Source organism: Dermacentor albipictus, chromosome 5 (genome assembly GCF_038994185.2).
Source record: "Dermacentor albipictus isolate Rhodes 1998 colony chromosome 5, USDA_Dalb.pri_finalv2, whole genome shotgun sequence".
Classification (NCBI taxonomy): Eukaryota; Metazoa; Arthropoda; class Arachnida; order Ixodida; family Ixodidae; genus Dermacentor; species Dermacentor albipictus.
In genome coordinates this window covers 79,916,185-79,943,869 of record NC_091825.1, presented here as the reverse complement: position 1 = coordinate 79,943,869, position 27,685 = coordinate 79,916,185, and the positions used below count along the sequence as shown (strand labels likewise).

Sequence of the window (27,685 nt, the reverse complement as noted above, 5' to 3'; positions counted from 1 at the left end):
ATGGGTGAAGAAAGACTTCGTCGCACGTTAAAGTACCCTAGTAAAAATGTATGCACGCAAGCACGCACGCACGCACGCACGCAGACACCCCCCCCCCCCGAGACACACACACACACTGTGTACAGGCACACACGCGCACGCACATACACAGAGGATGATTTGAAGTCTACAGCGACACACCGAAGTATCGACACTGAAGCTTTCGCTCCAAATTGCAGCAAGGGAAGTTTTTGCCCTGATTTTCCTAATAATCGACCAGTTGCTACGAAAATTAATAGCGTTTACAACGAATACATTACACACGTGCGTGCATTGTTACAATAGGCCCATCGCTATTTAACGATACCTTTAAGATGGACGGGTGTAGACTGAAGTGTTTTAATGCGATTAGCATTCTTAGGATAATACACGCACTTTTCGGGGGCTGCCTGTCTCACACCGCTTAAGTCACTGGGGAAGTCCGTGGTCTGATTGGCAAGGCATCAGGCTGTTGTGCTGAGGGATCGAAACCAGACGCCGAACATCTTGAATCACTGGGTATGTGACTTTAGCTATGTGCCGCTCACTATAGTTAAACCCATTCCATGTCTACTCGTGTTACTGGGTGCACGTCAATACTTATGCGCTGTTCTTCAGTGAACCTCCTCGACGCCAACTTCGCTCACTGGGTATGTGATACAGCGTATGTGCCAACCATCAATGCGAAAAAAGATCATGGTTTATCTGGTGCTTGGGGGTAATCGAAACTCCGTCATACACATTCAGACAAAACTTTCCTGAATGTGTGTATTCACACAAGCGCCACGCGTGCGCTTCGTGGCGACGCCGCCGCCGAATGACGCAGCATGCGTAGAGGGAAGCGGGCGAGAGGAACCCGGCTGCATGGACCCTTCAAATACGACGCATGCCTGTGGTGGCAATATTTATTTATTTATTTATTACAAATAGTTTCAGAGCCCGAGGGCATTACAGAAAGGAGTGGGTAATACATATACAAGTGTGCAATAATTCAATTTATGAAAATACAAGTTAACAAAATAAGTAACTTTCAATGGCACTTCTGAACTTAGTGTCGATGATGTCAGCGATGGATGCAGGAAGGTGGTTCCATTCTGCACTGGTTTTTGGAATGAAAGAATAATTATGTAAGTTGGTTCGGCAAAATGGCACACCAACCTTGAACTTGTGGTCCACACGCGAGGAAATGTGCGTCGGTTGAAGAAAAAGACAGCTTTTCAATACTTCATTTTGATGATAGATTTTGTGAAAGAGGCAGAGACGAAGAAATTTGCGACGTAAAGGCAGATCAGGCAGGTTTAGTGTGTTCTTCATAGTGGATACAGAAGCGTAGCGGGAATAATTTGATAGAATAAACCGGGCTGCGCGATTCTGAACAGATTCCAGGGAAGCGATTAGTATGGATTGACTGGGGTCCCAGATGCTGGATGCATATTCTAGTTTTGGACGGACTAAAGTTTTATAAAGAATTAATTTTAAGGAAGATATACCTTGCGGAAGATATACCTAGCGTCACCACTTTACTGCACTGCTAATCACTATAGCGTCAAAAGTAATCTTGAGGTACGTTCTGCCGCATTTTTTTTTCTTTTTTTGCAAATTTAACGAGGAGCTACTCGCTCACCTGACGTCCCTGTCGTCCGATGTGCTCGAGCATGTTTTCCAGCGTGCGGAATGGCAGGTCGCAGTAACGCAAGTCACCCCAGCGGCCCGCGCGGTCGGTGTCGTTCGTCACTTCTCCCGATGCAGCACGGCAGCACAGGGGCTCGTCGCACGATGCCAGGCTCCCCTCGACGTACTCCGGGTCGTAGTGCGTGTCCGACAGGTGCAGCACGCGGAACGACGACGCCAGCTCGGCCCTCGACTGCGCCTGCACGCGCAAAACACTGAGGCGAGCCACCGAGGAAAAACATCTCATGGCAGGATTGCCTGCTTTCGAGAGAACGTTGCTTGGTGCACCGTTGCCTATAGATGAATGCTTTGCAGTAAAACGATATGCCTGCTATATAGAGGTACGCCAAGCGTCCTCAGTGAATTAAACGAGGCACCCTAATTATGTTTGGTGAAAGTAAGGGTCAGGTAATGGCTGAATTATAGGGCGAAAGGAAAAGTGGGAGGGTTAATTGCGGCCTTTGCAATAATTTACCTATGCGAGCTCTCCGGAGCGTTATAAGTGTGTTTTACGAACAGTGCCGAGTTTAATCCGCTGCTATATAAACAACGCACCTTGTTTATGCTTGATGAAAATAAGGGGAATGCTATGAGCAATAGCGTAGGCAAAGTTCAATCTACGTCGGTTAATCGTAGTCTTTGCAACGAATTACGTATGCAAGGGCTCCGGAGCGTTAGGCGTGTATTTTAGGAGCGGCGCAAGAATGAGCACTCTGCGCTAGCGTAAGTACAAATGCCAACAGAATCAAACTAAGAAAGACAGGGCTAATCACAATGGCAAATCTGTGTGCGAGTTTAAATACTTGTGGAATTCGACGGGGTCGAAACGCGAGAACGCCCGTGTACTGTGCATTGAACGCAGGTTAAAGCATCCCAGGCGGTCTAAATGAATCCGCAGCCCCCGCCCACTACGGTGTGCCTCCCAATCGTATCCTGGTTTTGGCATGTAGAGCCGCAGAAGTTAATTTCATTAATTTAATTACCTGAGGGGCAACGGCAGATTTTGTGAGAAATATACTTAAGCAAGTGATAGAATATGTAACGCCACTGTTATCAGCTACGTTTCTCAATGTTCCGAGAGATCATTGCGTTACGCAAACTTTACATTGTCGCGTTGTAGTGACGGAGATGGGAGACGCGGTGTCAGTGTGATTCACGAATTTCACTCTTTCTTTGGTGGACCTGTGCCCAGCACAAGTAACACTCAGCACAATGATAGCGGCGATCGCACTCATCGGTTGTCGAAAAATTCTCATCTGTGGATCAGACACGTCCGCTATTTATACATGGCTCACTGACCCTTCCATCGATATCGCTGGTGTTCGCGTACGCTCTAAAATGTAAACCGCTATTCGCCTCGCGCACGCTATCTGATTACGCAAGGCTGGGTTAAAAACATAGCCGACAGATGGAACACGCGATAACATTCGAGAAACTTCCGATACAGAAAGGTGCGTCTTGCGCTGAGCGGAAACCTTTAAAATTTGTTAGCCGGTGAAATGCGGTCACAGAAAAAAAAGAGAAAGAAACGAACAAGTACGTGTATACGTGCCAATATCTTGATAATATGGGGGCCATCCCAAGTGCAATGTGTCACGATATTTGAGGTCGACGACACGTTCAATTAAGCTATGTTGGTTTGAATACTAACTAGGTGTTCTCTCTAAGAGTGAACCGTGCAAGGAAGCAACTCACTCTCTTCCTGAGTACAGGCGTGGTGTCGCTGGGCTTTTCTGGAACGTCTATCTCCCACACGTGTTCAGGCAACGTGAGGTTTCCGCACGTTCTACCAAACATGAGTGTGCAGAGCTCGTTCGGAGAGGACCTCGTAGTTCTCATCACGTAGCCGACGTCGTCCTTGAAGAAGACGGGAAAGACGAAACAAGAAAAGTGCTGGTAAATTAGCCCGACTGATCGTTTCACCAAGATGTGAGAGCAATGTATACGGACACGACGCAGCTGTTAGACAATGCACTCGACGATTTAGCGAACAGCGGTACACCTGTGACGGTGACTTCGTTCCTGAAGCAGCTAGAAGACAATACGGAGAAAAATGTTCTGGTGCAAGCAGTATCACCAGGCGGTGCAAAATGCCTAGTGGGATCTTATTTCGCTGCATCTGATCTGAGGGGCAACTTTCCACGCAGACAATACTCACCGTTCAGAAATGCACATCGACGCGTACGGCGCTTGGTGACAGGCAAAATTGCCGCTCTCAACAAGAAAAGGCAATTACGACAGTGCAAGTGCGAAGTCTTCTGTTCGTCAATCGAAAAAGAAAGAAAGAAGGAAAGAAAAAAGAAAGAAGAAAACAAGCTATTATACAGAGCTAGAAACACATAACAAGCACCGTTTACAATGCAGGCACTCTGTACACGCGCGTGTATGCAACACTGGCTAAAAGATGCGTAACTTCGGATAGCGAAAAAGGGACGAAGGATGGGACTAAGAATACAAGACAGGCGCTACTTTCAACTAATTTTTTATTTCGAGACGTGCACCGTTTGGTGAGGCGTACACTATTCAAAGCTAAGGGCTCGTACCAACTCGCCCGATTACCGTGCTCGCTAAGCGATGCGAGCATAAAACAACACCATGGCTTGTCATCTGATAGTGGCAGATGGACCATTGTTTGAGGACTGGTTTATGTGCGCTTCCGACGTCTTGAAGCCTGACTGGAGTCATCCTTTGGCCAGTATGGAACTGCAGGCGCCCTGAAGACCTGAAGACACTCAATCGTCTATGGTTGATACATGGTCCAATATCGGACGCTGTGTCAACCACCGAAGCAGCTTAGAATGCAGGACTACCCTTATTAGAGTACACTATTTGGCACATCTCCCATACGAACGGGGCACTTGACAAGCGCCCAACAAGGGAGCCATTCGTTCACGCTACTCACCGTTCAGAAATGCACATCAACGCGCCCGGCGCTTGGTGACGCTGCCACTCGGCGCCGGCTTTCTTACAATCTTCTTTTAAAGCGAAAGTTTTACTAACCGCGTCGAACCGAGTTTCGCCGTCACCAGCAATTTGACCTTCGTTTAATCGCAGCTACGCCGTAGCCTTGGCAGCGCATCACGTAACTCGCCGCGCCGAGCTCCGCCGCCCCCGCCGGCTTGGCGCATGCGCTCACCGCAGCTAGGTCGCCTCCTGACCACGTGACTCTCGGAGTGCCTGGCTTAGAGGAGCGCCGCGCTAGCCTAGTTAGTGCGAGCTTGGCCATGGATGAGAGCGAGACCGGGCCATCTTCTGTAAGCATTGCGCGGGAGCGGGAGGCTTTGAGCCGTCGTCGCCAAGCGACGTCTTACCACCCCGCGGATATCTCCCGGCGAGGTGCTTCACTGGAGAGGGTCCGGAATGCAGCAGGCGTCGCACAGTTGAGATAAATGTAGCGACCGCGTTCGCGCCCTGTCCGTGTGTGCTTCGATGCTGAGCATGTTCGCCGCGTCTCTTTGCATGTCTAGCACTGGCGCTTTCCCTGTGGCACAACAGGCATCGCACCGTCAAACAATGCGTGTCTACCCAAGCCTAATCACAGTCATGTCTAGCCACTGACCTAGGTACAGGCGTCATACCTGGCTTAACGATGATTATATACCTAAGTGTAATAACTACAACTAACTCAAAGGGTAACCAAGTGAAACCAAGAGTTAACGACGCTAAACCAAGCTTTCGCTTTGCACAGCCAGGGTTAGCTGAGCTAAGCCGCAGCCAACTTTTTGACACCTTGCCAAGCGATTGTTACTCATTGCTGCTACATTTGGTAACTTCAAACGCTCTTCTTGCTGTAGAAAGCGTTGTGTGTGCTTGCCTACTTCAGTATATGATGTAGTTCGCCGTATCTCCATTCCATTCTTTCGCTGTTTTCTTTTTGCGTCGAATATGGTGCTGGCTACTTTTCGCATACGTGCGTTTGAGTTGAGGATAAATGAGGGGCACTATGTGATGCGTTTCTTTTTTTTTCACCTTCTTTTTTGATATTCTGAGTGTCTGACACGACGTTACATTTGTGCTGATGTTGCCATTGTTTTAAGCGTGAAAAAAAAGTTCGGCATCATGTTACACTCCTGTAACACGTGTACGCGAAAGCCTGGTGCGCACATGGTGGTGCACTAAGTTATACGATCGGAGGGGTCAGACATCGTGCAAGACATAACGAGCCGCAGTGTGAAGTACACGTGTGGCGCTTTAGGTCGACCTCCTCAACGACGCATGCGGGAACCTAATGCACTACTTAAAGGTTCTTTCTTTCTTTCTTTCTTTCTTTCTTTCTTTCTTTCTTTCTTTCTTTCTTTCTTTCTTTCTTTCTTTCTTTCTTTCTTTCTTTCTTTCTTTCTTTCTTTCTTTCTTTCTTTCTTTCTTTCTTTCTTTCTTTCTTTCTTTCTTTCGTTTCTTCATTCATATTCAGTCATTACATCTCTGCTTGCTTATGGGAGAATGAGCTATTCCTCATGATGATATTTTTATCTCACTGGAATAGACGCCGATTTTTCGGGTATGAGCCATTGCAACGAGTCAATTAGGGCTCTCGCCTTAATAAGCCTTTCATTACTTGCTGCTACGAAACAATTCACTGGTGGAGGGTCCCTAGTGAGGCAGAATTAACGCGCGTTTAGTCGCATCATCACAGACAATGTATGTCTAAACAAATTGAAAAAAAAGGTAAAAAAGAATTATGGGGATCCCACGCACAGTGGGAATCGATGTAAGCCAAGCTTTGTATGCTGTGTGCTTTGATTCGTGATTAGCAGTGTTGTTGACGGTGAATGTGTAATTTATGCAGCTTTTAGTCAAATACAAGAGCGGTGAATTGATGTCAAACGTTACCTTACGTGCATCACTGCTATTTGTCTGCGCAGTACAAAGAACACACAGGGAGACGTGTTTGCTTGAGACGTTTTTGTGTGCGAGTGCTCATAATCTCTGAGAGGGTTTAACATTATCATTGTTTCCCATGGCATGTAGCATCGTGGCAGAAGTGATCAATTTTAATTGAATTATGTGCCAGTACGTGCCAAAACCACGATCGGATTATGAAGCACGACATAGTGCCGTACTCCGGATTAATTTTGGCACCCTGGTGTTTTTTAACGTGCACCTAAATCTAAGTGCGCTAGCGTTTTTGTATTTCTTTCTATTCTAAGTGCAGCTGCCAAGGTCAGGATTGAAGCTGTGCCCTCGAGCACTGCCACAGTCGTCAAGCTACTGCAACAGGCAAAAAAGTGTTGATTTGACGTGCGATCGCTTCCGTAGTGCCGCATAGACCCTGCGGTGTTTTAATGCGGTGATGCAGGGTGTCTGCATGCCCTGGTCAGTTGTCTGTTTGACAAGCCTGCATGGTGTACATTTTTCGGAAATAGCAGAAGCGTACCGTACGTACCGTACCTTCAGTTTGCCCGCAACCTCTGTTTCCTTGCCTTCTTCATCTGTTCGTCCCCCCCCCTCTCCCCATGTACGGGAGCTGTGAAAGTGTCAAGGCTGTCATTCACTGGTTTCGCGACTGCGTCGGTTCTACCCATTATCAGCTTCGCGCCGTCCCCTCTGCTCTCTACAGTTTTATCCACGTCCCATCTGGACTTGCACATTAGCACTGCAGTTTGCAGACTTGCAAAAGCACTGCAGTTTCTGCAGTGCTTTTGCGGGGGCTAACGGGTAATTACAGCTGTCAAGAGGCTCATGTGGCGACGCCCAGGGAACTCCAAAGGGCATCGTGCATGCGCGACGCGATGGAAAAGTCTAAGCGAGCTTTTCGCATCGTCTTTCCTCTCTGCCACGCTCCTGCTATGTGTATACACGTCCTGAATCGCGCCTCTATGCGACGTGCAAGATTGCAATAGCAGCAGCGCAAAAGTCGAAGAAAGAGGCAAATTCGCTTTAAAAGGTGTGCTGAGCCACCATCATCTTGCATCAAGTGGTTTCTGCTTTCACTTAACCACTAGCCCAGCGCTCACCTTGTAGGACCTGACCATGCCCGTGCAGACTTCGCTCGTGGTGTAGGACTGGATGTAGCACATGGTCCACAGGAATGCGACGAAGATGGGCATAGAGAACTTGCCCGAGCCATTCTTCAGCACATCCATAAAGTATTCGCAGGTTTCGCACGTCTCCGGTGTCGTTATGCCCGTCCTGAAGGTCTCCATAACCTGCGTGCTCCGGACATTCAAGAATCAAGATTTATTGCTGAAATACTCTACGATAGGATGTATATTTGGATTGGTTATGCGTTTTTAAAAGATATCGGTAAGCCATTGTTTATAACTTTGAACAGCTCGCTGAATGCGTACCAGCTATTTTCGTTCGTTCGAGTTTCTTAAAATCGTAATCTTAGTTTTCTGCGACTGATCAGCCTAGATGAACGTGCTTCTTCGCTGCCTGCATTAGAGTTCCACACCTATTTTACTCCCTGACTGCGAGGCCAATTACGTCGACCACGAAGGTTAAGACTGCACATTTGCTGCTTGTTTTCGAAAAATTTAACTTTTGTTGCCTATGCTACATGGACTATATTTCCTTATACATTTCCTTCGTGTATGTACATTGAAAAGCAAATGAGAATTCACGCTCGGCACGTTCCTCTTTAATAATTGTTCGTATGAGTTCTGCTTTTCTGTGCTCACTTTGTTTGTCGTGTAGTTTACACCACTCCGGAGCAGTTGCAATGTACAAGTTATGCGTAAAAACCCAGCGCACAAGAAATCGAGAGCTCAAGGTTGCTTGGAGCAGCGCCTGTTGCGTAGACATGGCTTCATTGGCAGAGATGGTGTGAAGGATTCTGGCAAAAAGCCATGCGCAATTACACGCGGACGCCATATGAGCAGCTTCTGAAATTGGACGCAGTGCTTTTGTGGACGCAGTGCGACCTACCCCTCCCCACGTGTAGGGTAACAAACTGGGCGTTGTCTACTTCGCCTCCCGTTATTTTTTCTCTCTATATGTCTTTTTGGAGGAGTAACTTCGCAACAACGTCGTGTAAAATTCAGGAAATGAACAGCGAACAACGTATGGATATGTATGCTTACCGCCGCAACATCTACATCAGACCATCCTAGCTTGGCAACGTAGTCGAGGGCCTGCTTCCTTTCATAAGCGCCGTCTCCCTCTTCCTGTCCCACCAGGGCCGCGTATCCCATGCGGGACAGAACATCCAGTGCTTCGTACGGGTCGCGGAGCCTCGTCCTACTGCGATCAGCGGGCAAGTGCCAGAACGAGAGCTGAGCGTCCGCCAGAGGCAACAGCGCCGCGACGGCGCCACCTACCACCGTCACTCGCATTGCTCGCTTCCTGGTAGGATGAAAACACGGGTGATTGAAAACATTTGTCACAGCGGTTCGGCCATTTTCGCTACCGCGTCTGAAGGGGCTGTGAAGCTATCCGTGTTGCTACCGCTGAAGAATTCGGTGCTATATCGGGAATACGAGTCAAGTTCTTCCCATTGCGACAGTCGCCTATATAAATTCTGTGATTAGGCAGGAACGGTTCAAGCGTTATATGTGGTCGAAAACAGCGTTACAAGATACTGTTACCGCCGCTGCTGCTTCCGTGTAGTGTCTACCAGTGTGCGGTTTACCGCTACGATAAAATAACATATATTAATTCGAAAGCACCAGATGTCCCATTACGGGAAAATCCGGCGTTGTCGTCGGTGGCGTGACCGAAAAATGATACCAAATATGGCTGATGGCGCGAAGAGTAATAACACATAAAAATGCTTCGATTGACGTCAAATTTGTCAGGCAAGTTTTTTGTAAACAAAGTAAATAATGCCTTCGAAAAGTAAATTAGGTAAATTTGGTCTGGGTGCGAAATGAGCACGCTTCCCCGACTCTACGGTGGCTCTATGGTTGCGGTTGATTAAAGTTGTGCCTAGTGTGTGCGTTATTGCACACGTCACGTCACTGCCTCCGTCACTACCTCCCACGTGTAACTTGCTTTGGGTTTCATCGGTGCTGTGTCTACCGCGATGCACTCCGACGCGTCTACCTCTGGGGCAGCTGTGAAACGTGGTCACCCACGTAAGCACGCCTCAGAAGACGAAGAAAACAAAAACAAAAAAGAAGACGACATGGAGACGACAGACCTACCATTAGGCATAAAATAAAATTTATCGTTCTGCAGCGAAATAGTCCGAATGTTTCCAGCCTGTGGCCAATGCATACAAAAACACATACACCTATTTAGCAGAAAGAATTTTAAGGCATGTCGAAAACATCAATCGATAACGTTTCACCTAAGCGATTATAATGCTTTCGCATTCCCACACGTAAGCAGTCTTAAGTGTCTCTCCTGAATTTTTACGGTAATACGTCAGAGTGAAAATGAAAACCTATCGGCCGTAGTAGCTATACCTCGGGACGCTACGTAAGATCAACAATAGTTTGTTCCTAATGTTCTTTTGATGCAGGACTGGTTGATTGTGCGTGGTTTAGCTGAAAGTGATTCACAGGAAGTGTTGTCGAGTCTTGTAGTAGTCTGGCTCTGACTCTAAATCTATGTCTTCGCTGTGCTAAAGTAGTCATTTCATGTTGATGAATGAGAAGAAGACGAACCGAGAGGCCCGAATTTTGATAATCGATTGGCAAAGATGGGGCCCTCAGTTCCTCTTCTTTTCGTTCATTGCATAGGGATGGTCTCGACTGCGGCAGACTTGATGCTTCCAGGCAGCATACGAGAGAGAAGGAGATAGCAAATAGAGGAAAGGCAGGGAGGTCAACCAGGCGAGCGTCCGGTATGCTACCTTACACTGGGGGTAAGGGAAAGGGGGAATAGAAATAATAGAGGAAGGAAGGGATCACTGTATGTGCAGTGAAGCATCGTGACACCAAAGTAGAATTCCATAGCTGGTGATCTGCGTTGATGACATCTGGGACGACCAAAGGGCCAGTGGTAGTTGCACGAATAATTGCGGGTGAGCCATGGGGCTTAGTCGAGACTTGCTAGCACTGGATTAAGAGTATCCAGCACCTGCACTGCACTTCGCGCTGACGGAGTATGCAACTTGCTGAAAAGTACACGAAGTGTATTTGTGAGGGATCGAAGCATCAACCACTTGCTGGTCTTCTTCGGGCAATTTATCGGTAGTCGGTGCTGTGGCCTCTACCGTGGTGCGCTGTATCCCATGATGTGACTGTGGCTCCGGCTGTGGCTCCGGCTGTGGCATCAGCTGTGGCATCGGCTGTGGCTCTGGCTGTGACTCCCGCTGTGACACCGACTGTGGCTCCGGCTGTGGCTTTGGCTGTGGTTCCGGCTGTCAGTTCGCTTGTGGCGTCGGCTGTGGCTTCGGCTGCAGCTTCAGCAGTGGTGGCGACTGTATCTTTGGGGGCGCGGGCCAATGTTCAGTATTGGTGTTGTGTGGCACGGTCTTGCCAGTGTTAGACTCGATTCTGTCTGGCTAAGGGGGCAGAGGAGGAGGAGTTGACGGATGTGGCGCGCTCTTCACGGAGGTATCTTCGTTCTTTGAAGCCCGATGGCGTCGGGAGCGTCGCTTTCTGAGGGCCGCAACAGCTTCCCGATGAGACGAATGGTATCTCGCCAACTGCTTCAACACTTCCCTTTTCTTCTCCACTTTGTGGCAGACCTTTGAGGTAGCATCATGGGACTCAATCCAATTGTGGCATTTGAGAACTGTGGCTACACAGGAGTCTGCAGCATGGGGCTCCGCGCTGCGCAAGGAGACTCTCACGTGCTCGCACACAGCACTCACGTGGCCCAACCTCATTCACTTGCGGCATTGGAGTGGCCTTCGTATAAATGGTCGCACGCGGTGTCTAAGGTTGCGCACCTGGACGCTGAGGGAAGAGATTCGTCTTTGAAAATTACTTTCACACAGAGGGATGCGCTGAAGCGAGACACGTGAGCTATGGCGTAGCTATCAACGGTTGACTTCACTAGAATAGGCAAGTCAGTGCTAGAGATGGAGACGTCCACGTCGCAGATGACACCCGCAGTGGTTTCACTGTTCAGTGGAATATACGAGCGGACCTTCACGCCGCCAAGTTCCGTATATTTGCTCAAAGTTCTCAGCGCAGTCTCATGTACAACGTCAAGAGCCAAGCCATTTTTTCGTATGTTGACTCTGACGTCCATGACTTGATTTGGCGTCACTGCTTCGAGAAGCACCGAGGCAATCTGTTGAGTCGCCTCAAATTGTCGGTAGCGAGTTCTGGGACAAATAGAATCTCACTGACTGCAGTATTCCGAGTTGGCTCTAGAGTCGACGTGCTTCAAGACACGTAGGCCATGGTGTTTCTTCGTTTCGTTTTGCGGCTCCTAACTAGCTGAAAGTCGTCATCGGAGTAGTGATCACTGCTGAGCGAGTAGACACTGGCATCGTCGCGGTTGCTGTCTTCTGGAGGCCAGTCCGTTTCCTAGACGCAGCCACCACGGACGTCGCAATCTCCAGCAGAGGCGCTGGGACGTGAATTTGCATCCGTGCCACAACCCATGGCGGCTCCCCTGTGGTATATACAGAAATAAGGCGAAAATTGAGCTAGAAAAAAGCGTTCTGGCTCGCAGCCACTTCATTTTCATACGAGAGTTTATTGGTCAGCTGCCAGGTCCTAAAATTTACGTCGTGCGTGTTGCCATCAGTCAAGTGCTGGGTGTCTAACCGAAAGAAATACCGGTTCGGTTCGAGTCCGGGTGCTGTGGGCACCGATTTCGTTCCGGTTCAGTCTCGGTTCGAAGAAATAAAAATGTACAATGGTTTGCGAACCAGCTCGCAACACTGAATCGGTTCGCGAACTGTTTTAGCACCGTAAACTTTATCTTGCCCTATGGCGAAATGCTGCGCAATGCTACCACCTGAGCAGGCTGTCGGGAAGTGGAAGAAGTGGGCTCCATGGCACAAGGGATACAGAAACATATGTTTTTACATCAATAAGAAAAGTTTAATGTTTTACAGCTACAGCAGCAATACACATAAAGGTCATCCTAGGTAGTGTCGCCGCATGGCCATGGTAGCATGTGATGCGGTGCCTCGACGCGTCTTCTCTCTTTCCCAAGTTTCCTTTTATTGTCCCTACCGTGTACGGTGAAAATAGCAGGAAATTGTAGCGGTGTTGGAATAGCAAAATTTTCGAATTGAACCAAGTAAGAGTGTTATAGAAAAACGAGTATTCTAGTCACTTCAGTTTCGTCATCAGACTCTAACCATGCCGTCATCATCACGGCATCGTCGTCATACACGTTTCGTGATGTAGTCGTCGTCACGCCAAACACACAATACACTCGCCATCATCCCATTGTCATTATGCCTTCGTCATCCCATCGTCGTCAATGCATCGTCGTCATACAGTCGCCGTGAATCATTCATTGTAATACAGCCATGATGCCGCCGCAGTCGTTCCGCTGAGTCGTTTTAACTTCGACATGCGACTCTTGTAATGCCGTCGTCCTCACCTATCGTCGTCACACAGTCGTCGTCATGCTGTCATTTTATCGTCATCGCTTCAGTACCGTCTCCACATTGTCATGAAGACGACGTCGGCACGTCGAAATGCTCCGTTCGTCCTTGTATCTTAATTTATTTATTTATTAATAATTTAATTTATTTATTATACCTCAAAGGTCTCTGAAGCGGACATTACATGAGGGGTGGGCACAGTGAAAAAAAGGCGTGTCAGGTTAGGTAATGTGACTTGAAAGATGGTCTTCGATGGCAGCTTTGAAACGAGAAATGTCAGTGATGAGGGCGATGTGAGAAGGAAGGGTATTCCATTCACGGGCTGCGTATAGAAAAAAAAAAATTGGAGGACGCTTAAGCTTCACCTTCAAGAGTGGAACGCGACAGCGTTCCCGTCGACCAGCCAAGGGGTGTAAGACAATGGGCTACGGCGCAGCGGCTACGCGCCCCGCATCGGACGCGGTGAGCGTCGAGCAACGCTGCGTTCGGCGCGGCAACGAAATGTGCGCCTGAGCAAGCGACGCACGCCTGAGCCTTAGAAACAGCTCGTTTCTAAGGCAACACCGCATTTACTAGAGGCGCTTTTGTACCGCTTTGAAGCATCGAACTCGTGGCTCAGTGGTAGCGTCTCCGTCTCACACTCCGGAGACCCTGGTTCGAGTCCAACCCAGCCAATCTTGCAAGTTGTTTTTTATTCATGAAGTGCCTGCTGGGATTTATCGCTCACGGCCAACGCCGCCGACGCCGACGACACCGGCTATTCTGCGACACGGGCTCCTTAACGCTGTCGCGTTAAAAGAAGGTTGATACGTAGTGAAATGGGCACGTGGTATATACACAGCATTAGGATGTGTGTGACGGGAAAAGCGATGGGCTGGAATGATGACCTGGTTACCTGTGGGCTGTAAATAAAGGAACCTAAAAAAATGGCTGTGGCTTAGCTAAGGTTAAGCCCAGGATGCGAAGCATACTAGCCTTTATTTTAGTTGTTGAACCACTGTTTAGCCTGGTAAACTGCTGTTGCTTGGCTATATTTGGTTCGGCTAGATGAAGAAACAACTCATGCGTTACTCTGCTTCGCCGTCAAGAGTGGAACGCGACAGCGTTCCCGTCGACCCGCCAAGGGGTGTAAGACAATGGGCTACGGCGCAGCGACTACGCGCCCCGTATTGGACGCGGTGAGCGTCGAGCAACGCAGCGTTCGGCGCGGCAACGAAATGCGCGCCTGAGAAAGCGACGCACGCCTGAGCCTTAGAAACAGCTCGTTTCTAACGCAACACCGCATTCACTAGAGGCGCTTTTGTACCGCTTTGAAGCATCGTACTCGTGGCTCAGTGGTAGCGTCTCCGTCTCACACTCCGGAGACCCTGGTTCGATTCTCACCCAGCGCATGTTGCAAGAGTTGAGCCAAAACCACCTAGAAACAAGCGCAGCTGCTTATATACCACTGCGACGCCGCGAGCGACGGCGCGAGTTGGAGCCCCGTTTCTTCTCTGTCGTGACGTCACGGTGTCACGTGGTCAGCCTTGAAGGCGACGCCGCGAGCGACGGCGCGTGTTGGAGCCCCGTTTCTCCTCTGTCGTGACGTCACGGTGTCACGTGGTCAGCCTTGAAGGCAACGCCGCGAGCGATGGCGCGAGCTGCAGCCCCGTTTCTCCTCTGTAGTGACGTCACGGTGTCACGTGGTCAGCCTTGAAGGCGACGCCGCGAACGACGGCGCGAGTTGGAGCCCCGTTTCTCCTCTGTCGTGACGTCACGGTGTCACGTGGTATGGCATGGGGTCAAAGGTCATTGAAGGCGACACCGCCGCGCCTGAGGGGCTGGGTTGAGCTCTAGTAATATGCTTCGCATAAAATAAAAGAAGACGAGCACTTTTGCGGCGGTAGGCGAGCGAGGGAAGACACAACCTGGATTTTGAGGCTGAAACACTTGTGTTATAGGAGTAGTCAGAAAGAATGAATCTGGCCGCTAGGTTCTGAACCAATTCAGTGGTGTTAATCATATTAACCTGATGGTTTCATAACTAGCACAAGCATATTGTAGTTTAGTTCGGATTAAGGTTTTATATGCTAGTAGTTTGACTGAGCGAGATGCTGATGACAAGGTACGGCGTAGATAACGTAGTAATCGGTTGCAGGAATTAGTTAACTGATTCATATGATGGGTCCAAGATAAGTCACGAGATATATGCCCTCCTAGTTTTTTTTTCATTTATTGAAGCCTTAAAGGCCCGGAGGCATTACATAAAGCGGGGCAAACAAAGTGTAAGGAACTCTTCATAACGCTAAGGAGGGAAAAGACTAAGAAAATATAGACGAAGAATAGAAAAGGACACAACGCTCAGGAGGGAACTGAGCAAGCAGTACTATCATCAAAATCACTGTAAATAAACCATAAAATACAGCAAAATACATACTACATAAATACTATCAAAAACATATGCGTGAGAACGAATCACTATTAATTAATTACTTAAAAGGGGTCAAGTAGCAAATGCGTTTGCTACTTGCCATTCTAGGTGTAACCCGCCGTGGTTGCTCAGTGGCTATGGTGTTGGGCTGCTGAGCACGAGGTCGCGGGATCGAATCCCGGCCACGGCGGCCGCATTTCGATGGGGGCGAAATGCGAAAACACCTGTATACTTAGATTTAGGCGCAAGTTAAAGAACCCCAGGAGGTCAAAATTTCCGGAGTCCTCCAGTACGGCGTGCCTCATAATCACAAAGTGGTTTTGGCACGTAGAACTCAAAATATTATTATTCTAGATGTAGTGGATGTAGGTATTTAAATGTTTCACACTGTGATAAAGTGCACTTGTTATGCTGTCGTTATTCAGTCGGGATTGTATCTTCGTTGTCATGCCATTGTTCTCATTGCGTCCTTGCCAGACGGACGTTACCTTGCATCCATTGTCATACCATCGTTTTCATGGCGTCGTGGTCCTACCATCGCCTTCATTCCAACCTTCTTCATCCGGTTGTGGTAATACTGTTCTCATAATGCTATCATCTCCAACACTCATCGTCACCTCATTGTAGTCGCTTCGTTAATTAACATCTTATTGTTGCCATGCTGTCGTTATTATACAGCCTTCGTTGTTATGTCAACGTCATACTTTCTCTGTCATTCTATCGTTGTCCCTGCGTCAGTGTCATATAGTTATGGTCATGCCGCCATTCTCATGGATGACCTTGGCAAGTGAGTGCCATAACAAAGTGGGACAATATCAGAGTATGTCGCATGTCACTGAAGCGACGAAATTCTCAGAACGACCACAGCACATGTTAAATAAACGGGACTTAAGAACATGTTGTATCGCTATATTGCTCAGTTGCTAATCGCATTACCATCGACAGTCGTCGTGAGATGAGTTTTACCGTAATTATTGTTATCCTTGTCACCTGGAGTGTGCGTTTTATGGTTCATGTAGTATTTGTTGCGAGCGGGCTTTATGGCCGAAGTAGGAACTCCAACAAAAGCGGTGATTCTGCGGTGCCACTGAAAAACATTTCGGGCGCAGAACACAAATGGCGTGGCTGAATTCAGAAGTGTACGAGTCTCTGCCGAGGTGGCCGTATAGTTATCAGCACATACCCATCGCCTATCCTCATTCTCGCCCATAGAGTAACTCGTGAGTCGACACAATGTCCTCATGGGGTGCGCAGACTGAAAAGTAATTATCTTTATGAACCGCTTATGTATTAAGCACCCATTTCCACTCTATATGCTCGAACCATTTCGTGACAAACCGGTGAATATTAGTATCATTATTATTTTTGTTTGCGCTTCACGTTCGGCTCGAGTTCAAGCACGTTCTGAGAATATCGGTTCGGGTTCGGTTTCAGCTCAGGCTGCAATTCCGATTTCGGTGCAGTTTTTTGTTCGCTGTCGGGTTTGGTTTGACAGCTTGGTCAAAAGGATCCGCCGCCACGGTGTTAAGCTGCGCTGGTGTTAAGATGCATACATGCTTAAACACCGAAAAATGTGGACGTGGGAACGTAGCAAAATCGTTAGCGCAACGCACACGTGATGCGGAAATTCCTGGTTCAGTGCCCACCGAGAAGTTGTTTTTCGGCCCACTTTTATTTCTCTTTAGCGTATCATTTCTAGACTTCAGTTAACCCATATATAAATTACTTTATTACTAGCTCATTATCTCAACGCTTTATGTGGCTATACTTTCATTTCGAGAATCTTTAGCCTTATGCGTGAGTATTATATAGTGAAACTCTTGGTGTAGTGACTGTTTTATAATCCAGCGGCATCAAGTTTATGGCAGCAATGCGCTTTCCATACGTTTCTTTCTTTCGACTTTTCCTCCTCGCGCTGTCGTTGACTTGCCGTATTGATTATAAGTTTTATTCAGATCATTTAAGTTAAGCAGCGTCACCACGATTCCACGTTGAGTTCGACACGAGTGATACATTTTACATTTTTTTAGTTCGTGGTATAAGTGCACATTTCGCGAGTTCTTGCGCGTGTTTTGCGTAATGGAACATGAATGCGACTGAGGGAAAATGCACATACACATGTGCTATTCCGAGTTTCTGAATAGATGGTGTCGGCTCCTCAAGAGACTAGCATGACATGATGGATGAGGCTCCGACAGAAACTTCCTGGAATGAACTGTCGTTCTGTGTTTTGAGAGAAAAATGAACAATGAAGTATGACAGTCGGTTTACTTACGTTGCGTCTTCTATTCGATTTGACACAAGATCCGAAGAGAGGCTGTGAGTCTAACGAACAGGTGTTAAACTTCCGTTAAGAGCGGAGAACGGTGCCTCTTTGTGTTGTTACGGTTGCCAGCTGTTGCTTTTTGTAGCGGATTGCTAATGGGCGGTTTTATTTCCGTGCTTTCTGAATGAAAATGGTCATGATTCCTTGCCCTAGGTTGTTTGTACTGCTGAACTTCGCCTGCCGATAGAAAGCAGAAACATAATCCAACGCAAGTTCTTGGGCTTCGCCTAGGTTGAATCCTGGTCACACTCACTTTCATTTCACGACTCGAAATGAGAAAAAGAGCTTTAAACAAATATACTTGCGCATAGACCGCAGTATTTTCGATGGACGGCACCTATCTGTCAATGAAGGTACACATGAAACTTTGCCGCGTTTGCTCATGTAATGCCAAAATGACGTGCCAGTAAAATAAGAAGGCCTATAACTGCCAATACAGTGACTACTTGAGAACTGCAGCAAATGCTTTTGCAGGTTGGATGGATAGATGCAAAACTTTAATGAAGGTCCTGAGGTACGCGATTTAGCGCGCTGCGGGCCGCTCCCACGTTGGGACAGTCAGGCCATGCCCGACCACCGCATCGTGGGCCCTCTGGACAGCCCGCAGTTGCTCCCCGGCGTCGGGGCTCTTGATAGCGGAGAGCCACTTGTCTTCATTGATTTGTTCTGTGCCTCGTAACGAGGGGCAACGCCAGAGCATATGGTCTAGGCTAGTGATGTCATTGCAGTGCCTGCAAGAACTAGTGGCATAGGTGTCGGGATAAATTTTGTGGGATAAAGCCGGGCTGGGACATGAGCCTGTTTGCAATAATCTGAGGGTCAATGCCTGCGCTCTATTTAACTTCTTGTGTGGAAGGGGAAAGTCTCTCCTGCCGAGATAAAAGTGCTGCGCAATTTCATTGTATGTGGTCGGTTGATCTCTGTTCTCCACCACTGCGGGCCGGCGTTGGAGTTCTCAATGGTCGCGGAAGGCGAGACCTCGCGCCTTGAAGTGGGCCAGCTCGTTGAGGTTCGTGGGGCCTCCCATGATGGATCCCATGTGAGCGGGGAACCACGTGAGAGTGTGGGTGGTGATGCTTTTGCCATCGAGGATGCGACAGGCTTCCTTACACACGGCGCCAGCGCTGAAGGCGCGGATGGCTGCCCTGGAATCGCTGAAGATATTGGCATGTTTGTCGTCCAGGAGGGTCAAGGCAATGGCCACTTGCTCGACCGCACGCGATGCCGTGCTTCGTACCGAAGCGGCGTTAACGGTCGAACCCCTGTGGTTGATTGACACTACCATGAAATTGTCGCTGTTGCCATACTGGGCCGCGCCAACGAAGCAGCTGCCACCAGGGAGTTCTGTTGCGCGTCGTAGGAGCGCCACCGCTCTGGCCTTCCTACTTTCTACGTTGCGCTGAGGATGCATATTGCGCGGGGCGGGCGATATGATGATGTTATCTTTCTGCTCTTTCGGAAGGCCCTGGTAGTCGTCTTCGACAATGGCCGGGGGACGCCCATCTCAGTTAGGAGTCGTCTGCCCGCCCTGGTGCCGGAGAGCCTGAGAATATGTGCCCTTTCTTGTGCTTCTGCAGTTTCTTCCGGGGTATTATGAATACCCAGCTGCAGGAGTCGGTCGGTGCGTGTGTAGTTTGGTAGTCCGAGCGCGCTCTTGATCCCCCTCCTTATCATGGCATTTAGCATGTCTCGCTCGGCCCTCTTCCAGACGTGCATGGCCGATACGTAAGTAAAATGGCATAACAAGAAAGCGTGGACTAGCCTTATCAGATTCTCTTCACTCAGGCCTCTCCTTCTGGTAGCTACCCGCCTGATTAGACCGATGACGCTATCCGTCTTCTTTGCTAGTTTGTGAATGCTGATGCTATTCGTTGCCGCCGCTTCGAGTGTCATTCCGTAGATTCGAATGGACGCGACTTTGGGAGTGGGATCTCCACACTTGGTGTAGAGATTAATGTCAATGTAAGTGGGGGATTTTCAGTTCTGTGGCTTGCGGCCCTTTCTAGTTGGGCTGAAGAAAAGGAGCTCCCATTTCTTTGGGGAGCACCGGAGTCCCGTGTCGGTTAGAAAGCGCTCTGTAGTGCCGAAAGCTTCCTGGAGAGCAGCTCCGCGACTTGTGCCGTCACTGCCACCCGCGCACCAGACAGTGATGTCGTCCGCGTAGATCGTGTGACCGATGCCCTGGACCTTGCCTAGGTATCTTGAGAGGTCTGCTATTGTGATGTTGAAGAGAAGCGGTGAGATGACTGACCCCTGGGGGGTGCCTCTTCTGCTCAGCTCTATTTTCTCCGATTCCAAATCTCCAGCCTTGAGGATGGCGCATCGTTTCCTCAAGACCTTACGAAGGCATGGAAGGACGAGCCCAGGTCGAGTTTCGAGATGGCGTCGAGAACGAACTCGTGACGGATGTTATCAAAGGCCTTCTCGAGGTCCAAACCAAGGATGGCTCTCGTGTCGCGAGTGCAGAGTTCCAGGATTTGGATCTCGATAAGCTTCATGGCGTCCTGTGTGGAGAGACATGGCCTGAAACCTATGTTGTGAGGGAAAAGGTCGTTGGTCTCGATATACTCGGCAATTCTGTTATGCATGGCGTGCTCGGCCACCTTCCCTACACATCACGTCAGTGAGATGGGATGGAGGTTGTCCAAGCTCGGTGGTTTACTGGGCTTTGGGATTAGTGTGACCTCCGCCAACTTCCATTCTTCCGATACAATTCCCTGCTCCCAAATCCGATTTATCTCATCTGTGAGAGACTCGATTGATGCGTCCTCTAGGTTTTTGAGAGCCTTGTTGTTAATGTGATCCGGGCCGGGTGCTGACCTACCATTGAGGTCGTGTAGGTTGCGGTGGATTTCACTGATTTTGAAAGGCTCGTCCAGCGCGGAGTTCGGCTTCCCTTTTATACTGGTATGCCGTTTCATCGGCCACAGTTTTGAGCGGCAGGCACTTCTTAGCCAACATCTCCAGCACGTCCTTTTCCGAAGACGACTTCTTGCCTTCGTGGAGCGCTTTAGCGAGGACAATTCTCTGGTTTGACTTGGTGGCGGAGTCGTCGAGCAAGTGTTTGAGAAGATTTCACTTGCCTTCCGAGCGCATGTGCCCATCGATCGAATTGAAAATTTCGTCCCATCGCTGCCTAGACACGGCTCGGCAGTGCTCGTCGATCTGCTTGTTGATCGCGGCTATCTATTTTCCATGCTTGCGATTCAAGCGTTGGCTTTTCCACCTCTCGAGAAGTGATTGCTTAGCCTCGAGAAGGTGTGCTAGCCTGCAATCCATTTTGTCTGTCTGTAGATCCGTCTCTGTGGTTTTGGTGGTGGAGCAGACATCTTGCAGAATTAGTGCGCACCACTGGACGAGACTCTCCGGCTTTTCTCCGTGGGCGGCGTGGGCCTTGCGAACCTCACGGAATTTGTCCCAGTCAGGGACCGAGAAGGCCTTCTTTCTTTTCTGCTCCAGTCATAAGCTGGCGACCGTGATGTAGTGATCGCTACCGAGGTCTATGAGCAGATTCTACCACACGTCTGAGCCAGCGTTTTTAACAAAGGCGAAATCCGGGACGGAGTCCCTGGTCGAGGAGGTCCCTCGTCTGGTGTGAAAGGCTGGGTCCGTCAGTAAAGATTGTGCCGCATATCCCGCCTCCTGCCACAGGCTTCTGCCCTTGGCCATGTCGTGCGTGTAGTTCCACGCGTGAAAGGGGGCGGTGAAATCGCCGGCCACAGCCAGTGGAGAGTTTCCGGTGAGTTTCGTTGCCCTAGTGATGATGGTTTAGAAACGTTGTCTGTGATCGCTCGGGCTGCTATATACATTAAATGTAAAAATGCTAGAGATGTTGGATTGGCTTGGGATGACTTCTACTAGGGAGGTCTCCGTCTTGCTAGGCCGGAACCCCAGATCGTGTGCGACGAAAGTGAACTTGCTGCTGACTAATGTCCAGATTCCTCTGCCGTCCCCACGGAGAGCAAGAGCTTTGTATCCCTGGAGCGAAACCTGATCAGTCATCGTTTCTTGCAATAATATAACATGTGGCTTTTTTTGTGAACGCGAACAAACTGCTGCAGTGTGCATCGTTTATGGTGAAGTCCCCTGCAGTTCCACTGCCAAATCCTAAATTGGGTGTGCGGCAGGGGCGTAGCCAGGGGGGGGGGGGGGGCTTATGGGGCTTCAGCCCCCCCCGAAATTTTTTCGCGCTGTCCATGCACCGCAGACCAAAGCAACCCCCGGCGCAGAAAATCATTCTGTATTTTGTCTAGAACGTATTTTTCATGCTCGAAAAGCCATCTCACCGCAAAAATTGCGAACTCGGCTGGATTTCGCGGCAACGCCCATGCACCGAGAGTCACATAACGCAAGCAGCCCCATCCGAGCACTAAGTTTCAAGGACGTTTTGATGGCGAATGGGCTCACCGCGGCATCTCGCGGAAGCTGCGGAATCTACTCTATCATGGAATCTACGGAGCGCGTGGATGTCAATTCCGAAACTTTATGGGTGTAATGTTCTCATAAACTTTTGATCTGAAAGGTGCATTGACATTGCCAAACGTGCGCTTTAGATTTTCAGATGCGTAACTTTGTTAGTTTAATGTTCCCATAAATATTTGACGCCAAAGGTGCATTAACTCTTCCAAAGTCGCACATCGGGCCATACAACGAGACTAGCCAAATCAACGCACTATCGGACAAGTTGACAAAGTCCGCAGCGAGGCCCGATGAGACGAAGCGTTGTGGTGGTTCATTCGTGCCGTCATGTCACATAAAAAATATCATATTTTTTTTCACCTGCGCCAAAGCATCCAGTGAAGACACTAAAGCCAGCCAAGGTAACTACGTTCTTATTTATTTTTTCTACTTTGACTTTTAATCACGAAGACCACGTTGAGCCTCTTCAATTTTGTTGTTCTCGCCCCCCTACCCGGGGGCTGCCAGAGCCAGCCACAGCACATGCGTTTTTCTCGTGTTGCCCCGACCACCGCGCGGCGCACTTCTGTGTGCCTTCGGTTTTCTCTGGCCGAGTGCATTTTTACCTGGCGGAGTTTTTGGACGCTTTCTAGCTAGCAGACGAGAAAAAGAAACAATGGTCGCTCGCCGCCATTAATGTAGGGACTCGACGGATTACACCGCGTTCGCTTGAGCGCAACCTCTCCAGAATGTCTTGTCTCGCCAGTGTAGGATACCGAGCAGTATTCACATGGTTCTTGGTGAACCAAGCGTCTCGTGTTTTCTTCGATATTCCTTTAATAGCCACATTAGTTGCTCAAAGTACGCATTCGATTGTCACCAACATACTTTCCTTTGCGTATTTTTTTTTTCGTTATGGTTCCCCCGCCCCACAAAAGGAAAAAAAAAATGTTGCGGCGCAGCGAATTGTCGTATGGTGAAAGTTCTATTTTGTTACTTCTTTTGCGGAAAGTAATGGACCATGGGACGCTTCAGCTGCCGGATGCTCATTATATTATTGCGATAGCAATTTTATGGAGACTCCAGGCGCATTGCTGCCGTCGCCGTCACCGTCGCCCTCATATTCCGCATAAAGTCTAAGGGCGATAGCATCGTGACCGCGCGCCGCATGCTGTATGTGCGAGCGAAAGCGTGTGTGTGTGGGGGGGAGGGGATGGGTGAGCCGATGATGGTGGCTCAGTCTTGTGTGCGCAAAAAAGAAAAGCGGGGAGCAAGCGCGCCCCGCCTTCCGTCGCGCGTAATACATCGGGGGCAGTGGATTGAATTGGGGCGGGATCTAGGATTCTGTGAATCTGTGATTGCGCAACATGTTTATTTGCCTTGTTTGACCCATTATATACCATGACTTTTTCTTAGATACGTAGATTTATTGGAAACTTATACTACGTATGTTTAGATATCTTCTTGCGAGGTTTTGTGTATACGTGCAGTGAACTTTGTTTCCAGTGGCAATTTTGTGCCCTTTATCAAGCTGTATTTTAGCACTTGTATATTCAATTGTATCTTAGCATTTCTAACGTACGAGGGCGAGTCAAATGAAAGTGAGCCTACCCACCTCGCACAATGATGGTTCTGTTCATTATCTGCAAGGCCTGCGCGTAGCACGCAGGCACCTCATTTACAAAAGTGGCACGCAGGTGTGAGCGTAAATGTTCTTTAATGCGCTCATAAACTTGGTTGAACATGGTTGCGTGACGTAATGGATGCTCCAGAAGTTGAGCAGCGTGGTGCCGTGAGCTTTTTGACAGCTGAAGGTGTTTCCCGAAAAGAAATTACTCATCGTATGACTGCCATGTAGATTGAACATTGCATTTCATTGGCCACTGTGAAGCGTTAGAACAAACGGTTCAAAGAAGGACGTGAAAGTTGCAAAGACGATCCCAGACTGGGACAAAGCTATCGTGCAATCACCCCTAACAAAACTTCAAAGGTTGATGAGCTGATGACACAAGAACGGAGGATAAGCATTGGTGAACTGGCAGAGGGTGTGAACATCAGTCACGGTTCGGTTCAGCTTCACCGTTGACGCCATAATTCATGAACATCTCGGTTATCGGCTCTTGTGTGCGCAATGGATGCCCAAGATTTTGAACCACCGCCAGAATACGGAGAAGTTCGGCGCTGCCTTCACTCATCTGATCCGGTATCACAATAAGGGTGACGATTTCTTGTCTGCAAGTGTGATCGAGGACGAACCATGGTGCCACTACTACGAGCCTGAAACACGACGGCAAAGCTTACAATGGAAACACTTAAATTTACCACCCCCCAAAGAAAGCAAAGGCCACCATTTCCGCCGGAAAGGTGTTGTTGACTTTTATTTTTCGATCGTCAGGGGCCATTACTGATAGAATTTACTGAATCTTGAGAGTCTATCACTTGTTTACGATATTGTGAAATGCCGGATCGCCTGCGTGTCGCAGTCAAAAAGAAACTACGTGAAAAATTGACGAATGGGTTCATCTTGTTCCACGACAATACCCATCTCCAAGTCGCTGATGTGGTTAATATAAAACTGGTGAAGTTGAAGTGGGAATTGCTGCAATATCCGCCATACAACTCAGATCTGTTGCCTTGCGACTTCCACATTTTGGGGCAACCGAAAAAACACCTCATGGGAACCAGATTCGTCTCGGACGATGACGTGAAAGTCAGTTGCAGACGTTTTGAAGCAGCAACCCAAGGAGCTTTATGAGACGGGAATTACGCGACTTGTTAGTCAATGAGAGAAATGTCTAAATGTCTAAATGCTCATGTAGGCTACTTTAAATAAAGTACCCCGTTTGTCATATATTTGCACTGGCTCACTTTCATTTGACTCGCCCTCGTATACTCTGCAGAACTTCTGCTTCTGATACGTGCTCTCTGCTGCCAGTATAATTTCGGTGCAATTACTCACGATACACGACCGGTGATAGATGTTTCTGCGTAATACATTGGAACAAATGACAGCGTCATTGAGATTTTTTACTGGCCGTTGCATATGTACGAGGATGTAAACAAGGACCTTGAATGACAAAGTTTCATTAACATATTTGTCCTCAACTTGTTCATTTCATGGCCTTTACATTTTTCATATCAGCGACATGCACTGCTTTGCTGATTTCGAACTGATGTAGTTCTAAAGTTCATATGATATTTTCTTTATTATTAAATAGACAAAACATGGAAGCATTGACATCAGTTACGTTTGGCACGATTTTTGGCATATACGAATATGTTATTTTATGAAAAAATACGTATTTTACTTGTATTGACAGTGCGTAGCGTTCAAGAATTCGTTTGCAGCATCTTTGGCAATGGCAATGAGGTTATTATTCATGTATTTTATCCCTAGGCAAATTATTTAAGAGGAAGCTTAGCTTGGGCGCAACTCCAACGCGGCCTATTCAGATACATGTAAAACGCAGAAACGCATTTCTGAGATAACTCCTGAATCGCTTTTAATGAAATTTGTTGCATTTGAGAGAGTAAGTTAAATTCTAGTGTCTGTTGGAAGCGGAATTTCGATTTAGGGCCGGAACTTTGTTTAAAATATTTTGAAAAATTCGAAACTTCGAAAAAAAAATAGGACGAAGTTTACAAATTAAGAGCTCTGCATCAAGAACAGATATCGCGGTTCTGTACACGGCACCCACTACACCATTCAAAGTGGACAAATAGGATATGTCTATTTGTATCTTACATGAATTGGTTATGTTATGTACAAGGGTTCTGCAAGAGCCGTATTTCCATAATACTTAATTTTTTGAGACTCATGTGTAACATATCAATTTTGTCCACTGTAGACGTACTATTATGTGCAATTCACGGAATTGTGATATCGATTTTCATTGCTGATTTACACATTTATAAACGTAATTGTATCGTTTTCTGAAACCTTTCGATTTGTGCCACTTTTCAATAAAATATCGACGACATAAATCGAAAATTCAAAACAAACGGGCACTAGAATTTAAGTTTTTCTTTGAAATGCAACAAATATAATCAAATTTGATGCAGTGGTTGCCGAGAAAAACAAATTTTCCTCCTACGTGTATTTAGATAGGAGCATCCGACCTAATTTTTCCTCTTAGGAGGAGGCCGAGCTGCAATGTGAGCCCCCCCCGAACGAAATTTCTGGCTACGCCACTGGTGTGCGGCCCTATCCTTGCTGTATAGAGCGCCTTCCAGCGTTGCTACTAGGATCTCGAGGGAGATGGTTCTATTAATCGGTTCGGGAATGTGCAGTGGGGGCGGCGTAGGTACCGACGCGCCATCTGGGAATTAAACGGGACGTAGGTGGGTTGACGTCCTGATGTCCATTTCCTGCACCTTGGACTCTATATCTCTGGCATTCTGTTTTCTAAGCATTGAATTTTGACATTTTGCGCGTCTAACTTCTGATCCACGACCAAGAGTGCTGACCCACTGCAGATGGTCGTTCGTTAATCTTCTTGATCTCGAAGCAGATGGAATTCAACATTCCTCAGACTTCGGACTTCGCTTTAGCCGGTACATTTTCGGGCATGCTGGAAACGGCCTTTCTTTTGGCTGGGTTGCCGGAGTGGCTCGCATCCATGACCATGGGAACGTCTGCGGTTTGGGGAGAGAGGGTTCCCGTGCGGGTTGGGGAGAGGGGGTTGCCGAGGGGGCCCTGAGGGGGTTGAACTAGGGACTGGAACGTGGTGAGGTTTATTAGCCTTTCTGAGCTCTGCTATTTCGGCTCGCATTAACTCGATTATGCTGCGCATCTCGGCATTTTCTTTCCTAAGCTGAGCTATTTCAGACAAACCATGCTCTGGCGCCGCACCCCCAATTTATTTGTAATGAGCGCGTACTGCCGTACGTCACAACGGCAGTACGAATTTGACCGCATCGTGAGCCAGGCGAAAGGTTTGGCGGGGACCAGGCCGCTCCTGATCCTCGGCGACTTTAACGCCCCTCACACAACGTGGGGCTATAAGTTTCAGTCCAAGAGAGGAAAAGCATTGGCGAAAGCAATGGAGGACCACGAGATGGCCCTCCTGAACGAGCCGGACGTATCCACCAGAAGAGGCAACAGTGCCGCTAGGGACATCACACCAGACCTGTCGTGGCTATCGGGCACGCTAGACGTCTCCTGGAGAAGCGAAGAAGTGGACCTGGTGTCGGACCACAGCGTGATCGGTATCACGATCCGAGGCTCCCGATATCGGGCTGTACTGGGGACGGCGCGGATCACGGATTAGGACAAGATGAGAAAGTTTACCCAAGAACAAGAAGAGGCATCCGAGGAAGAAACGGGACAGGCTGAAAGACAAAGGACCTACACCGATTGGGCGAGGGACCAGAAGAAGGCTCTAGATAAATTTACCCAAGAAATCGCAACGACGTCGCAGACACCGTACGTGGTCGCCAGACTGACCCACATGTGGGC

General features: G+C 48.4%; 1 protein-coding gene across 1 annotated transcript in view; it reads right to left on the bottom strand.

Moving 5' to 3' along the window:
- LOC135910777 (sphingomyelin phosphodiesterase-like) overlaps window positions 1–27,685 on the bottom strand; it is a 58,621-nt gene that overhangs the window by 14,174 nt on the left and 16,762 nt on the right. Inside the window, exons 2-5 of the mRNA XM_070538478.1 lie at window positions 8,712–8,973; window positions 7,644–7,835; window positions 3,385–3,546; window positions 1,643–1,888 (exon numbers count right to left, since the gene is read on the bottom strand). Coding sequence (XP_070394579.1) covers window positions 1,643–1,888; window positions 3,385–3,546; window positions 7,644–7,835; window positions 8,712–8,963 — 852 coding nt within the window. The 5' untranslated portion in view covers window positions 8,964–8,973. The remainder of the gene's footprint in view (window positions 1–1,642; window positions 1,889–3,384; window positions 3,547–7,643; window positions 7,836–8,711; window positions 8,974–27,685) is intronic.